The 17,908-nt window shown below is 36.7% G+C and overlaps 1 protein-coding gene across 1 annotated transcript; it reads left to right on the forward strand.

Moving 5' to 3' along the window:
* Positions 1-2,770: 2,770 nt before the first annotated feature.
* Positions 2,771-16,407, forward strand: LOC129002111 (DNA-directed RNA polymerase I subunit RPA1). The gene is made up of 10 exons (XM_054429684.1): positions 2,771-6,410; positions 7,885-8,004; positions 8,344-8,619; positions 9,024-9,221; positions 9,697-9,856; positions 10,805-10,899; positions 11,271-11,447; positions 13,831-13,948; positions 14,871-15,080; positions 16,024-16,407. Exons 1-10 carry the CDS (start codon positions 2,995-2,997, stop codon positions 16,312-16,314), a joined length of 5,061 nt encoding a protein of 1,686 aa, XP_054285659.1. The 5' UTR covers positions 2,771-2,994; the 3' UTR covers positions 16,315-16,407.
* Positions 16,408-17,908: the final 1,501 nt, after the last annotated feature.

Consider the following 17,908-nt stretch of genomic DNA (forward strand, 5'->3'; position numbering starts at 1 on the left):
TTTTTTTCGATTAGTAAACCTTCATTCAATTTTTTCATTATCAGCAAGTTTGGTTAGTTTGGTTAGGTTATCACAGTTTAATTTTATAATTAAAAAATATAAAATTTAATTTGAGGCATTTATAGTTTTATTTTATGAACAGAATTATTTTTTCTATTAGTAAACCTTCATTCAATTTTGTCATTATCAGCAAGTTTGGTTAGTTAGGTTAGGTTATGACAGTTTAATTAAAAAATTGGTAATTATATCGACCTCCGGACCTCACGCGAAATTAAAAATTTTTTTTCCCTAAATGTTTGAAATTTCACGCTGATTTCAAAAATGATTGTCGTTTTTTTCGGAAACGTCCCGTTTTCCCGGAAAATGGGAAAAACGGGAAAAACATTTTTTTGCTCAAAACCCATGTTGTGGGCACTCAAATTGTGCGGAATTTCCTCCTGAACAAGAATATGTAAATTTTATTACGATCGGACCACTATTAAGTAAAATATCACCGAAAAACGGGAAAACGGGGAAATTTTTCTTTGCTCAAAACCCATGTTGTAGGTACTCAAATTGTGCGGAATTTCATCCTGAACAAGAATATGTAGTTTTTATTACTATCGCTTTTAAGTAAAACATCACCGGACAGGTTACCTAACCTAACATAACCTAACTTAGGTTTAGATTAGGTTAGGTTAAGTTAGGTTAGGTTAGTTTGGTTTAGGTTAGGTTGAGTTTCGTTAGGTTAGGTTAGGTTAAGTTTGGTTAGGTTAGGTTGGTTTAGGTTAGGTTGAGTTTCGTTAGGTTAGGTTAAGTTTGGTTAGGTTAGGTTAAGTTATGTTAGGTTAGTTTAGGTTAGGTTAGGATAGGTTAGTTTAGGTTAGGTTAAGTTAGGTTAGGTTAGTTTGGTTTAGGTTAGGTTGAGTTTCGTTAGGTTAGGTTAGGTTAAGTTTGGTTAGGTTAGGTTGGTTTAGCTTAGGTTGAGTTTCGTTAGGTTAGGTTAAGTTTGGTTAGGTTAAGTTAGGTTAGGTTAGTTTAGGTTAGGGTTGGTTAGGTTGAGTTTTGTTAGGTTAGGTTAAGTTTGCTTAGGTTAGGTTAGTGTAACCTAACTTAACCTAACCTAACTTGGGAACTAAGTTAAGTTAGGTAAGTTTATCAATAACATGAGTATTGTAAGTAAACTAACCTAAACTAACCTAACCAAACCAAACTTAACCTAAGCTAACCTAACCTAAACTAACCTACCCTAACCTAACCTAAATTAGGTTAGGTTGGGTTAGTTTATCAATAACATGAGTATTGTAAGTAAACTAACCTAAACTAACCAAACCTAACCAAACTTAACCTTACCTAACCTAACGAAACTCAACCTAACCTAAACCAACCTAACCTAACTTAACTAACCTAACCTAAACTAACCTAACTTAACCTAACCTAACCAAACTTAACCTATCCTAACGAAACTCAACCTAACCTAAACCAACCTAACTTAACCTAACCTAAACTAAACTATCCTAACCTAACCTAATCTAAACCTAAGTTAGGTTATGTTAGGTTGGGTAACCTGTCCAGTGATGGTTTACTTAAAAGCGATCGTAATAAAAACTACATATTCTTGTTCAGGATGAAATTCCGCACAATTTGAGCGCCCACAACATGGGTTTTGAGCAAAAAAATATTTTTCCCGTTTTTCCCATTTTCCGGGAAAACGGGACGTTTCCGAAAAAAACGACAATCATTTTTGAAATCAGCGTGAAATTTCAAACATTTAGGGAAAAAAAAATTTTAATTTCGCGTGAGGTCCGGAGGTCGATATAATTACCAGAAAGGTAACTACCTATATATTTTTTTTTTAGTTTTAGGCCTACAATAATTTTTTTAATTTCTAATTTTTAAACTCTCATTTTGTCCGTATTAAAAAACTGCAGCTGAATTAAAAATCGTGCGGCCGATGGCTACCGAACGTTTTGTTACGGTAAAGGCGTTCCCTCAGCTAATAAGAAGCCCTCAGCTGTCATCGTAGCCTCTTCTATACCTCCCCTGAGTAAATACCGTGGCCGTGCCGTCAAATGGGGAAGCGTGTCATAGTGCATAATCCCACACTGCCTAATTCACAATTGTTTCATAGTGCCTAAGCACGAAAACGTCATAGCGCATAATCTCATGGTAAAACCATATATAAAACATACTCCCTTAGTAGATTATATGGAACACTTGAGGCAAATTTTATTGTTAGTTCTGTCATAGATGTATTTTGTTATTTCACTAATTTAAAACCCGGTTTAACCAAATTAAACGATATGATGATAAAATTAAACTCCCCTAGTTATTTAACCAAACAGTACAGCACTTGAGGGGAAATTAACAATTAACCCTCAAATAAAGAAATAATAGAAACAAACTTTCTCGATACTAGTGATCAGAGTCTCCGGACATGAGGTAAATTAGAACTAGAAAATAATTCAACATCGAAAATACTGAGTTTAATTAAAAAACTAGTTATAAATTATGGGGCGATAAGCTTTTTAGACACTATTTTACTAGCATTTATGGGACAGATTAAATAAAGATTTCTTTAATCATTCGTATATATAGACTATTGATTATATAATCGGTTCTTACTCTTTTTTTCTGGCATTAACGAAGCTTGAAGCTTGTCTTTGATTCTAGCTGAACAGCTGAACAGCTGAACTGAACACACGTTGATGAAGAGAAGAGAAGAGACATGTTGTCACGTTGTGTTCTTGTAAACATAACCTTACTATACTACTTGTTTCCTTGTTTGTGCTTAGTGCTTTCCTTCTAAAAAGTTGAGGTTAAAGATGTTGGTGTTATCATGATCTTAGTTATATATAAACGAACCACGTGCCTTGTCAGTGTTTAAAGTGATTTAGTATTTTTCTACTTTTGTCAATCCTTTTGTAAAAACTATTTACAAGAGTTCCACTTCCAAGCAAATGAAATGATTGATGATAACTTATAAACTATTTTAGCAGGGCCTAAGTTTAGAAAATGGCTACAGAAAAACCACGTAAGTTTAAAAAGCGCAGACATTTTTCATCCATTCAAAATTTGTCTTTTGGTGTCTTTACTGATGAAGAAATCAAGAAACTAAGTGTGGTCAAACTGAGTACACCCTTAACATTTACTCAACTTGGTCACACACTACCTGGAGGATTGTATGATCCAGCTTTGGGTCCATCACAGCCTGGAATACTATGCACTACATGTTCGAACAATGTATTTAAGTGTCCTGGCCATATGGGACATATAGAACTGCCATTACCAGTAGTGAATCCATTATTCCATAACACAGTAATTACGTTTATGACTTCTTCATGTCTCAGCTGCCACAAAATTCTTCTGCCAGAAGCACGCAAACATCTCCTTGTGGCCCAGCTCCAGTTACTTGATAAAGGCTATGTAACAGATGCTTTGGATATTGAGCAATTGTTTATTCAGATGTCAAATGCTAATGAAGGTTTGAGTGACGAAGGGTTTGGTGCTTTAGTCTCATCACAACTTGACAAAGAAATAGACACAATTATGAAAGAAAAGGTTAGAACAGTAGATGATTGGAAACAAGCCGAAATTATGAGAGCACGTTTTATAAATAGCATCAAACAATATGTGTTCAAGGGGAAATCGTGTCCAAAATGTAAAGAACCATATAGGAGACTTAAATCGTTGAGAAATAGGTTAATGATGGAAGCAAAACTTGAGGTGGCAAGTAAATTTAAAGACAAATTGAAGAAGAAGGGCACATCTGAAATGACACCAGTTTTACGAGAAGGTGGCTGGGTGTATATTTTACCCTCTGATTCAAAGAATCATTTGCGAGAGCTTTGGTTTAACGAGGGCTTCTTTATGAAGGAGATAGTGCCAGTTTTAAAAAGTATTTCAGAGCCCCATCCAACAGACTTATTTTTTATGACTGTTGTTCCAGTCACACCAATTAATACCAGACCAGTAAACTTCCGTGATGGTACTGTTGTTGAACATCCTCAGAATCATGTTTATAAATCAGTTTTGCAAGATTGTCTTGTGATTAGAAGTGTTATTCATCTGATGAACAAAAAGGAAGAAACTGGACCTGAAGATGACGTTTTATCTAATGAACGAATCAGAGTAATTAATCAGTTGAAGGGGTCTAATCTTTCTGAGAAACTTCAATTGGCGTGGCAAGATTTGCAGAAACATTGTGATGTGTTACTTGATAAAAATATGGGATTTGGTGGTTCAACTCCCACAGAGGGACAAGGCCTTAAACAATTACTTGAAAGGAAAGAAGGAATCATACGGATGCACATGATGGGCAAACGTGTAAATTTTGCTGCCAGGTCTGTAATAACTCCTGATCCAAATCTAAATATTGATGAAATAGGAATCCCTGAAATGTTTGCTATGAAATTGACATACCCTGTTCCTGTCACACCATGGAATGTCAAAGAACTGCGTAAAATGGTAATGAATGGACCGGACGTTCATCCGGGTGCAGTTTTGATTGAGAATGAAGATGGTTTTATAACTAGGATCCCATCTGGTGATAACAGTGTTAATAGAGAAGGCATTGCTAAGACTCTACTTACCCCTGATGAAGCTGGCACTTCTAAAGGTGTTAAGATCATACACCGTCATCTGCTCAATGGTGATATATTACTCCTTAACAGACAACCAACATTGCACAGGCCGAGTATAATGGGACATAGAGCCAGAATATTAAAAGGGGATAAAACTCTGCGACTGCACTATGCAAATTGTAAAGCTTATAATGCAGATTTTGATGGGGATGAAATGAATGCCCATTTTCCACAGAGCGAATTGGGAAGGAGTGAAGCCTATAATTTAGTAAGTGTTTGTAAACAGTACTTGGTTCCTAAAGATGGCACACCTTTAAGTGGACTCATACAAGATCATGTAATATCTGGAGTGCGACTGACAATTCGGGGCTCTTTTTTCACTCGAGAAGAATACATGAATTTAGTGTTCAAAGCGCTGTCATCCATTCAAGGTGACATTGTAACAGTGCCTCCTGCTCTTCTAAAGCCTCAAAGACTATGGTCAGGTAAACAGATTATTTCCACCATAATCATCAATCTGATTCCTAAAGGAAAGATGCCACTGAATCTTACATCCTCTGCTAAAATTGGTTACAAAGCATGGGAGAAAGGTCCTTCAAGGCCTTGGGTAGCAGGTGGAACACCATTTTCAGATCCCAAGACGATGTCTGAAGCTGAAGTAATCATTAGAGGAGGAGAACTTCTGTGTGGTGTTCTTGACAAAACTCACTATGGTGCCACACCGTACAGTTTGGTCCATTGTATGTATGAACTATATGGAGGACAAGTGTCTAGTCATCTTTTGAGTTCATTTGCTAAACTGTTCACAGCATTTCTGCAGATAGAAGGCTTTACGCTCGGTGTGGAAGATATTCTAGTAGTGAAGAAAGCAGACAAAGAGAGACTAAAACACATCAAAGCATTGAAAAAGGTGGGAAGTGAAGTAGCTGCCAAAGCGTTAGATCTACCCGAAGACACAGCTGTTGAAGAATTGAAGGAGAAGATTGGATTTGCATACAGAAAAGACCCGAAATTCCGCGGATTATTAGATCATCAATACAAGAAATGTCTGGATACGTACACCAACAACATCAACAAAGCTTGTCTTCCATCAGGGTTGCTACAGCTTTTTCCAGACAACAATTTGCAGCTCATGGTTCAGTCAGGGGCCAAGGGTTCCACTGTAAATACTATGCAAATCTCATGCCTCTTGGGGCAAATTGAATTGGAAGGAAAACGTCCTCCCATTATGCTCTCTGGAAGATCTTTGCCTAGTTTTCCTCCTTATGAGTTGTCTCCTAGGGCCGGTGGTTTTATCGACGGACGATTTATGACTGGGATTCAACCTCAGGAATTCTTTTTCCATTGTATGGCAGGACGTGAGGGCCTAATTGATACAGCAGTAAAGACAAGTCGTAGTGGATATCTCCAGCGGTGCTTGGTCAAACATCTTGAAGGTTTGACAGTCAATTATGACTTGACTGTACGTGACAGTGACAACTCCATCGTTCAGTTCCGCTACGGAGAAGACGCCATGGAAGTGATGAAGTCACAGTTTCTCAATAAAGAGCAGATATCGTTTTTAGCTGATAACGTCCAGAATGTTCTAGATAAAAAAATTGTTGATCAACTGAAAAATCATGGAAACAACTCTGTTATTGAAAAACATAACAAGAAGATGAAAACATGGAAGAAGAAACATCAAGCAGATCCAAAACTGAGGAGTGGTTTTACTTTGTTTTCTCAGGAAATTAGTCCCCAACAATCAGATAAAAGTCACAAGAAAGTAAGCAAAAGATCTGGCCGAAGTAAAGCAGCGTCAAAAATCTGTAAAATGTGGCATGAATTGGATGAAGAATCAAAAATGAGGTAGGTAGATTGAGCAAGATGATTTAATATTAGTTTATACTATCCTTTACTTTAAGACATCCTAAAAATAATACAACTTCGACAAAGAAAAATAAAAAAAGTGTGTTCCTAGTAGTGATTAGCCTAAAGTTTAAAACTCCAAGCTTTCTGGAAGAAGACATAGGCTAGGCCTAAATTTAAAATTAGTAAAACTTTTCAAATAGGCCAATGTTTTAGCCTATTTATTTAATTTTTTTTCTTCAACAAAATAACTGGAATTTGTCACAGGTTTGGTGGCTGTACAGTAGACTCCCTCTTATCCGGACTCCTCGGGACCAAGGCCAGTCCGGATAACGGTTTTTCAGGTTAAGCCGACGTCCCCAAAAACTCATTAAAATGGACCGCTTACGGTGATATTCGACTTAAATTTAGGAGAGCATTGTATTCAGACATGTGATCACTGGTCTCAAATCTTTCCCACGAGAACAGTCGTTACAGTACCACCCACTTCCTGCCGATCTAGTCCGGTTAAACCAATGTGCTGATAAAAATTGTCCGGTTAAAGAGATGTCATATACGTCGAGTGTAGTCCAGTTAAACCGACGTCCGGTTAAAAGGTGTCCGGATAAGAGGGAGTCTACTGTACTCAATTCCATGTGAATGTGGAACATGTAGGCCTAACAAACATTAAGTCTGCGCATTTAATTTTTTTGTTATTTGACAAAAATTAAATTTATGTTTTCCTTTTATAATGTATATATCCGTATACACGTAAACTGCAGTGCACATACAGGGTTTAGTAGCCTACCTATCTTTTATCCAAACATCTTGAAAAAATCATAAAAATGTGTTAATCAATTTAGTGCTTTATTAAAACTAATATCATGAGCATTTCAAACCGTATAGTTGTTTCAAAATAATATGATTAAATACTTTAATACCTTTCATTGAAATGGCGACCATACAAAGTAGGTATTTTAAGCCAAGTATGAATGGAGATGAGTGTAGGATTACTCTGGTAGAGCAAAAATTTTAACTCTCTGTCTATAGTCTACCTTCCCTGTGCAGTAAAGGTATAACAGTAGATAGCCATGCTATTAGTAAATTTTGGGGAGCATCATGTTTTCATGCAGGCTCGGTCTACTATAAATGCGACCCTTATAAAACCGGCCTAAGTGCATTTGACTTATTTCTGTCGCCTTTTGCTTCTTATATATTATTATTTTATTTTTTATTATTTATTATTATTATTATATTGTATTTTGGATTTTAACTTTTGTAAAGTTCAAAACTAAGTAGTACAAAAAGAATAAAAGGAGAGCAAAAAGTTGTGCAAGCCAAGTTGTTTTATGACATTCGCTGAAAATTATATAGGCCCTACAAAGCTCATGGATGCTCTGTGACACTGTAGGGATATTGAATGTGGAATGACTTACCGTAAGTTTAATCCAAATTTTATAGTTATCTTATCAATGGTTACATATTTTTATTCCAGGTATGAAAAGAAGGCCATGAAGTGTCCGGACCCAATAGCTTCTCAGCTTCAACCTGATGTTCATTTCCATGCAATCACAGAAAAACTGGAAACAATCATGAATGACTACTTAAACAAAAAGTAAGTACTGACACCCTAACTTATTTTCTTACATATTTTTCATGAAGCAGATCTGACTACTAATATCTCAAGTTTTTTCAGATAGATACTGATGAATTTCAATTCATATTACACTCTCAATTAAATCTTTTGACTGCAGCGCAGATGCCCTCTTAACTGGCCACCTCTCTGGCTAACTCGGTTCTCCAGATGCATTGCAACAAACTTAAGTTGTGCGTTTACTTAAAGCACAGATAAACTGTTAAGATAATCAGCGGGAAATAAGATTTCGTTTTTACTAAGTTACAACTTTCTGTTTCTACCAAATCATTCTACTAAACCTAGAAAATGCAATTTCAGCAACATAAGTGGACAGCTGAAGGATGACATAAAGGACATGATCAGTTTGAAGTCCAGTTTGTCAGTTTGTCCACCAGGAGAGCCAGTGGGCATGTTGGCAGCTCAGTCGGTCGGAGAGCCCTCCACTCAGATGACACTCAACACGTTCCACTTTGCGGGAAGAGGAGAAATGAACGTCACTTTAGGAATCCCTCGACTGCGAGAAATACTAATGGTAGCTTCCAAGAATATTAAAACACCAAGCATGGAGGTCCCCTTTCATCAGAACCTGCACAGGTAATAATATTGGTTTGGTTAAAATTGTTAAATAAGCTAGCGAGCGATAATCTTCCAGTATTATTTTTTTCCTATACTAACAAATGTAAGAGTGTTAATGCAAGTTAAATACCATTATATTTGGCCTGGTAGTTCCCAATTTACAAGGTTGCCATTTTAACGGAGTAACATAAGAAATCGGTATCTTTTTTACTAATAAGATTAAAACAGCAATAGACTGCTTAAGCTACTACCAGAATTAAACCCATCGTGCTAAAAAGTGAGAAGTACCTATAGGATTGTTTTTGCCATACAAAGTAGTTCAGTTCATATGCAATTGTGTACACTAGGCCTATTAAAAAATAAGCACTGGCAAATAACTAAAACCACATTAACTGATCATAAACAACTTAAAATGTTTGTAGGCTAGAAAGCAAGGCGGAAAAACTACGGAAGTCCATGACAAGAGTTACTCTCGCCGATGTGTTGGAGTATGTTGAAGTGAGGGAGCACCTAGACTACGAGGGTGTGTTTCGCAACTATACCTACAGAGTGCACTTCCAGTTCTTACCTCGGGCTGCATACAAACACGATACGGACATCAGGCCCAAACATGTCCTTAGGTACAGTCTTTGACATTATCATCATCAAAAACAGATTACTAGCTCAACCCTAAAACTAGGGAAAATACTTACACTCACATGTTTTCCCGCTGTAAAGTCTAAGGCGCATATAATTAATGTGTTATGGTCATTGTACAAATTGTAGCATAATTCAGCCTATAAGTAGAACAGTGAATGTCAACAACACTCCTTTTTATTCAATAAGAGTCAATTTGGTAAGTTGGGGACTCAGTTAGTAGCAAAACAGAATGTCAAGGCAGCAAGTGTCTGTTGTTTGAGTCTTGTCCTGTCGATTGAAACTTATCAGTAAAGTTTTTATTACTGTACCAGCTCACCCTTTGCTTTGCTTGAGACAGACCTTTAGAGGCCCGTGTGGATGGGTGATCCTACACAGGACAAAGACAGTGTAATGCTATGCACTTCTTGTTTTTTAGTTTTGTTGTCTTTTTTCTTAAATGTCTACTATAATATTCAGGCACGTGGAGCAAAAGTTTATCAGGGAGGTGGTGTCCAATGTGTACAAACGCAGCCGCATGAAGAAGGAGGTAGTTACTTCAGAGGCTGAGAAGGAAACAGTCGGTCGAACACGCAAGGGAAGAGGCGAGGACTATGAGGACGAAGATATTGACAATAAGGTGCCTAGCTTAACGTAATATAATTTTTGGAGGAAAGAGCACTTGGCTTACGAATCAACTAAGGGAGAAGGAATAGATACTCAACTAACCTACCCAAGAACAGAATTCCAGGCAGTTGATAGCACACAAAACGTTCACAACACAATTAGTTTTATATATTGCCCCTACAAGAAGGCTTCTTCCACAGAACTCTACTACTTCCTTCTGAAGAAGCCTATTTTTAGAGATGAAAAATCAAATTAAGTGTGAACTTTCAGTACTATCAACTGTCTGGAACTCCTTTCTCGGGTAGTCATTCCTTCTTTGTTGAGTTGTTAACTTTTCATGTGTTGTCACCTGTCTTGAACTCGTTCCTTCCGCAAGTTAGTTGTGTATTAGTTCCTTTTTACCTGATTTATATAATCTTCATCATACAATAGCCTACATAAAGAAAATTTCCAGTGTGGATTATTTAAAAATGAGTCATTGTTCAAGTCTCAGCTCTAAATGAGAATTTTTATTATCTCGCTTCTAGCAGTGGTGATTTGTAAAATTTCAACTTTCATATGTCTAAACCTAGAACACTCACTTTATCTGACAAATAGTACTTTCTATTAAAAACGCTACAAACAAGTTTGAGTATAACAGTGTCACAGACAGAATTTTATGACTAATTGTTACCTTTTCAGCTTTGTTGCAGATAACCATATTCAGAGCAGACTACTAAAACTTGTGTCAGCAGCTACTACCTACACTTACTGTTACAGTCCTGCTAGACAATGTTTAGTGGTCTGCTCACAAGATTATTGCCTGCAAAGATGCTGACACATAAACAACTAGTTATAAGATTCTTAATTTACAGACAGGTAACTGCAATCTTTTTTTGAGAGATATTGCATTGTTTGTTTTATATATATATATATATATATATATACATTGCTTCATATCAATTTAACATTTATTTGACAGGAGCCTGAACTCGCAGGAACGGCTGCGGGTGGGGACGAGAGTTCAGACAATGAGTCCGTGGCTGATGACGAAGACGCCACAGCTGAGAGACGGAGGTAATTTTGTAGAAATCAGTTTGTAATAATGTCTATGGACTTTTCTTTTAACCTGTTCTATAACTGACAATCTGAGTTTTTACAAATTAGTAATTTAATTAGCCCAACTGTTAAATTGTAATTTATTAAATAGTTATGTATTTGTCTTGAATATGTGGTGTATCCTTTGTTTAGCACATAAAACGTAATCATTCTATAGTCCCTGAAATTGAACTTGATTTTGAATATCAAACAAGAGTTTCAATTTTCAATACAAATAAATCATAAATATATTTTATTTTAAGACATATGCAATTCCTTTCTTGCATTGACTCAAAGTAGGATTAGTTCGTTGTCTATTAGAAAAATGTTACATTTTACATGTGTTACAGGATGCGGCAGCAGGAGGAGCAGGAGTACCAGGATCCTGAGGATGGGGAGGAGGGAGGCGAGTCAGAGGAGGAGGGGGAGAGAGACGGGGAGGGAGAGAATCAGGTGGTGGGAGAGGACGAGACAGAGGACAGGACTAGAGAGGTGTTACAGTCCAGCGACAGTATTCACAACTACAGGTGTGGCTGTTAAATGTAATTTTGGATAGATTTTGCAAGTAACGTGGCTTAAAACAGGCAAAAATGTGTAAAATAAAAAAAATTAAATATCAGTTACTATTGTATGATGCATTTCCATTCCACTCTAAATAACATAAAACAACGAATTCTTAGTGCATCAATACATTTTTTTTATTAAATAATTCTAAGGGTTCAATTTTATCCCTCTACTTACCCAAGCATGTAAATAAATGGTGGGTATATCGGCAACCAATCATAACAACAGATTTTGTTAAGAAACTAAATTGGTTAGGTAATTTATATGGACCCAATTTTATTTGAAAATTTGATTTATATAGATGAACATCAAATTGTAAATTTAAACAAGACTTATACTAACTTAAGAACTAAGTTTACCTTGTTCCCTAACAAATTCAGTGTTAGCCTGCTAACCTTTTATCTAAAGGCTGACTTTTTGGCCTCTTTAAAGAACGAGAACATCAGAACATTTAACAGGAACAAGTGTCTGGCACTACTATATAGCCACGCCAAAAACACGATACGCTCCAACAAAAAAATTTTTGCTCCAAAAAGATGTTTCCAAAAAAATATGTTGTGTGTTGTACACTACCCAGTACCACAGAAAACGTACTACTATAACCCAGAATGCCAACCGCATGGTAAAAAGCATTAAGTGTTTTTAGAGAGCTTTGCCTGTCAATCCGTAGGCAGCGCCACCAGCGTTGCTATGCTATTGCATGGCCACTTTTTACCATGTGGTTGGTATTCTGGGTTATAGTAGTACGTTTTCTGTGCCAGTACCCCTGGATAGGCCAATCACCGGAGAGTAGGTAGGCAAGATTTGAATTAGAATTATTATTCTTCAACGCCACGCTAGCAGCTAAGATGGTGTTTGCTGTGATAACCTATCATTTGGTGAATTCCCTCAGATGGTACGATCCTGGACAAATTACTCCAATGCTTGGTAATAACAAATTATAATTTTATTCTTCTAAATAATGGAAATCCTTTATAATCTTCCTTATAAATGTAGTATTACCATATCAGTAATTAAATAAGGCAACAGTCTTACTTGGTAAAATTCCTATGATCTGACTGGCTTAAATAGGCTGTGATTCCCAGGTCCTACGCACTATGACTGTTTCAAGTACAGTAGGCCTAATGCTTGAACTCGTATTTTCACGAGTTTGTACAATTTTAATGGGAATCAGCCAACTAAGAAAGATTGAAGAAACAGCTCATTACAAAAAAAGACTTTAGTTAATTAACAGCTGTTCTCCAGTTCTGCCAACAAGGTGAAGTGTAATATAGTCAAACTAGTTGGCCATTGATCATGATATTCTATGTACATTATATTCTGTGAATTAAAATAATTTAAATTTAATAAACATTTCCCTTACATCAGTATAGAGTGTTTAGTGGGCTAAGCATAGTATGCCTCATACAACGATATAGTGCCTCTGCAGAGCACCAAACGCGGGAAAGTAGTGTGTTACTTTACAAACACCAAACAGTCTACAGAGTACAGAATCAACAGAAATAACCGCTTCCCGACCATAACATCTACAACTATCATGTGGATTTATATGTCGTCTTAAACGCCAAAAAATAAAGCAGATAAATCTGTCGCCTGTTCGGGAAGGATGGTGAATGCATAGCATTTTAAGACTAGCAGGTGTTAAAGGGAGATGCATAACCTTAGGAAATGCTAGAACCTGTCATCAATGGCGTACCTACAGGGGGGTGGTGGGGGTGGGGGTCCGCCTCAGGCCTCTCACCAACATAGGCCCCCAAATCAGGGCCGTATTCCCCTGACAGCGGACATGGCGATTGCCGAAGGCCTTGGCCTAGGAAGGAGCCTCACAAATTTAATCGATAATCTGTTAGAATTACAACTGTCCGAGTTGAACTTGTATTATCACGATAGCTGAAAGCATCTGCAAAGATTGCACAATTGAAAATCACGATTCCCAGCGATCGCGGGTGACGTTAATTAGGTCTCGCAACCGCAAAAAATGTTCATGATTGCTCCGAGACCACAGAAACGTTCATGTTCATGGTTTTGCCACGATATTTGGAGACAAAGATCAAGATGATGTCCTTGAGATGTCACAAGATGTTCATTATTTCACCGTGAACTAGAATACGTTCACCATTCCTTTACGATCGCGGAAGATGCCCATGACCTTCACCACGAGCACAGAGGACACAACTATGAATTATGATAGTATGCCACTGCCTGTCATCTTATTGTAACTGTTTGTAATTATTGTATTATTATTATTAAGTGGTTAAGTTAGTGAGTCTATAGTTGTACGTATTGGCAGAACAACTGTTTAATTTCAATTAGCATTGTTTATTTTTCCGTGGTTGTTTGTTCCAGGTTTGACACAGAGGGTGAGCTGTGGTGTGAGGTGACACTTTGTCTCCCAGTCAAGCTTGGCCGAGTTGACTTGTCCAACCTGCTGCGGGAATTGGCTGCCAAATCTACAGTGGCTCAGGTAAGGTCAACGCACTCGCCAGTCGGCTCAGAGACGAGAAAGCAAGGTTCACAATAAAACTATGTCTTACTACTGTCATTATGTTTTAAAATTGACATCTAGCTGTCACATGATATACCTAATTTAACATTTTGGAGAAAGGTTTAAAAACAAAAACCATTAAAACATTGCTTTCTTAAAATAAATAAATTTACCTTCAAAGTATCAATGTTCCTAAATTAGGTTTAATTGGAAAGGGCTTATTGCCTGAGAATTGAGGAGACTAGGAACAGGATAAGCAGGCTTACCTTAACAATGTAGGCATCCCATTTCACTAAAGTAACACAAAAGAAAACGCTGAATATTTTTAAGGCCACTTGACCCTTTTTCAACATTGACAGTCGCTAGATTCTGAAAGTCCTTCACTGGTAAAGGAAGCAGTCTGTACTGTGATATTCAGTGTTTACTTTTTGTTTTCTTTTGCGTTACTTTAGTGCGATGCCTACAATTGTTAAGGTAAGCTTACTTACTTATCCTGTCCTTTATCCCCTTAATGAACCTAAATTATTGAAATTAAGGGTGTAGCATAGAGCATAAGGGCCGAGGTTTTTAGGATTTTTTGAGAAGATAGCAGGCTTACTTGAACGGGAAAGAGTCCAAACTGGCACAGGAAATACAAAACTTTAAGACTATATACACAAAACATTAGTATATATAGTTACACAACTATATATGTGTTTATATACATAAACACAACTATATACACAAAACATTTGTGCACATTTGAACATTTGTATTTTAGTTGTAAAGTTTTGTGTTTCCAGTGCAAGTTATGTATCCTCTAAAAAAATCCCAAAAACTTAATTTATTTATATTAGATGAGCCCACCATTTACCTGCACTAGCTAGTCTAACATATTTAGCTCACTTGTGTGTTCTGGCAGGTGGCAGGTATCCGACGGGCGTTCGTCTACACAGCAAACGACCGACTTATGTTCAAGACTGATGGAATCAACATGCCAGAAGTGTTCAAACACCACGACCTCCTCAACATCAACCAGCTCTACACCAATGACATTCACGCAATGGCACATACGTACGGCATAGAGGCGGCAAACAAAGTTGTTGTTAGGGAAATCCAGGATGTGTTTAAGGTCAGAGACTTGTCTGATTCGTAGTCATATGGACATGATGTGTTTTTAGCGAATTTCCCATATAGGGAATAAGCTATTACCGTAGTACTCATGGTAAGACCTGGACCCGAGACCGATTTAATTTTAACTTTTTACCTTCCCCGTAGCAGCAAACCTAAGCACTCGTTAAATCTAATGTTATTTAAATAGGGAATAATATGTCTTATTTATGGAAATATTTTAGTAAAAATGTAATCAGACGAGTTGAAATTCGCTTAGTCTGCAGGTTTGCTGTGGCGGGGGTATTTTTTTATTTTACTGTATTGGCATTAGGAATATGATATTAATGAGTTTTTTTTTTAGTTTGTATGTACTGAGTGTGAATTATCTGGGAAATTTTATAGTTGGTTCTCTTGTATTTTGTCACTCATTATTCTTTTCAACAAGTTTGCTGTCTTTGGCAAACAGGACACAGTTACTCACATAAATTAGCTTTATTTCATAGGCATACACATATTAATAATATACCAGTAAATAAATGTTATAGAATTGATCTCATATTCATGTTTAGGTACCAGTGTCAGGAGTTTAATAATTTCAGTGTTTGGTGATTATAAAAAGATATGATTTTTAAGTAAAATACTAGTATATTATTAGTCATATACCTAGAAAATTCATGTGCATTTATTTTACATAATTATTGACATAATATGTCAAATAAACACACATGAATTTTGTTGGTAGCTGACTAACAATACCTATTTGTATTTAACTTAAAAATCATATTTTTTATGAGCACCAAACACTGAAATTATTAAACTCCTGACACTGTCACCTAAACATGAATGTGAGATCAATTCTATAACATTTATTAACTGTTAATATTTAAGTCCAGTATTTATGGGGGAAATCGGCAGTTTGGGTTTTGTGTGATTACAATATGTTTAAACTCTTGTATGCACAGGTGTATGGTATCACTGTGGACCCCAGGCATCTGCTGCTGATTGCCGATTACATGACGTATGACGGCAGCTTCCAGCCACTCAACCGCACAGGCATCGAGGGAAGCAACTCACCACTGCAGCAGATGTCGTTTGAGTCCTCACTCAAGTTCCTGAAGAGTTCGGTGATAGGTACCCGTCGGGACAAGCTAGATTCACCGAGCGCTAGGATCATGCTTGGACAGCCCATGAAGTGTGGAACCTCAGCATTTGGTCTGGTTCATCAACTAAACCCTCAAGTGTCATCTACTTGATGAATCCTAATCTTGGGAATGAAACCTAAATATTTGTAATGGGTTTTTGGTGGACAGACTGTATATAGAAAGTTAGGTTTTAATTAAAGATTCTTTTATCAAAACAGGTTTTTCAAATTATTTATACCAAGGATGGCATTACTCATGTTTGAAAAAAGTATTCTCATTTTGATTTTTTGTAGAAAGAGATGGCATACTATGTATATTATAGCCCAACATTGGTTATTCAAATGGGTTTAATTCAGTTAGTATCTTTCAAAGTTATTGGGCCAAATTTCAACTATAACGGGTGGTCCATAATAACTGCTAACATTTTGTTTTGTGACAGCTCAGTTAATTCATGGTTGAGAAGGGAGAGATGATTTTTGCGTTAATTGGTTCCTTAATTAAAAGCAGTCTTTCGTCATACTGCAGCAAAAACAGCCGTTTTTAATGCATGCGTTGTGGCCTTTGTGGGTCTAAAGTAGCATTTTTACTCTCTTACTTACTTACTCTTACTCCTGTGGCCATTGGAAACCTAGGTGGTTTTTGGCCTCGCCAACCATGTGCCTCCAAGCTCTTCTATCCTCTGCCTGCTCCAAGTCTGCTCCCATTCCTCTCAAGTCCTTCGTCACCTCATCAACCCATCGCATTCTTGGTCTACCTAATGGTCTCCTTCCTTCTGGTATACCTCTGAGTACCATCTTTACCATCTCTCTCTCACTTCTACGGTTAATATGGCCCATCCATCTCAACCTCCTACTCTTAACTATTCCCACAATATCTGGTTCACCATATAATTCTTTTAACTCTCTATTTTCCCTTATCCTCCATGCATTTCCTTCTTTTACTGGTCCAAAAATTCTTCTCAAAATTTTGTTTTCAAAAGTAATAAGGCGCTTCTGGGATTTTTTGGTAAAAGACCAAGTTTCTGACCCGTATAGCAATACAGGTTGCACTATAATTTTATACTTTTATATTATATTATAATTACTTATATAATTTATATTATACTTAGCATTTTTACTCTCTAGGGAGTAAAAATAAACTGTTGTAAATAATGATTGTGACTATCGTATCAATCGAAATTATTTATCAATTGATTTATTAGGTGAGAAGCTTAGATGGTTAATTAATTATGCAATATGACGAAAAATATAGTTCACCTCATGGTCAAAAAGAGTCACTTTAGGCCCTAGTGATGAAATATACTATTTTGTAACTATAAGTTGTTCAAACTATTAAACTTTTCTAATGGAGGCTGCATAGTATGCAATGTTTGCTTTGCGGGTGTGAAGTAATAAATAAAACAAAACTGTGCTAAACAACAATTACAATTTATTAAAACTCAAAAGAAATATTTACATACATAGCTAAATAATTTTTACTTATGGAATAAGACCTCCCTCATATTATGTCCACCGACATCCAAGCACCAATCTTTTTTGGAAACTTGCCATCACCCTTTGTATCATGGACATTGGTATTGCGGCCATTTCATTACGGATGCTGTTCTTCAGATCTGCAACAGTTTGGGGTTTCGTGGCGAAAACCTTGCTTTTCAAGTAGCCCCACTATCAGAAATCACAAGGGGTTAGGTCTAGAGACCGGGTGA

Source organism: Macrosteles quadrilineatus, unplaced genomic scaffold (assembly GCF_028750875.1).
Source record: "Macrosteles quadrilineatus isolate MER2022 unplaced genomic scaffold, UCM_ALF_1.0 Scaffold_9__3_contigs__length_116548681, whole genome shotgun sequence".
NCBI classification, from domain to species: domain Eukaryota; kingdom Metazoa; phylum Arthropoda; class Insecta; order Hemiptera; family Cicadellidae; genus Macrosteles; species Macrosteles quadrilineatus.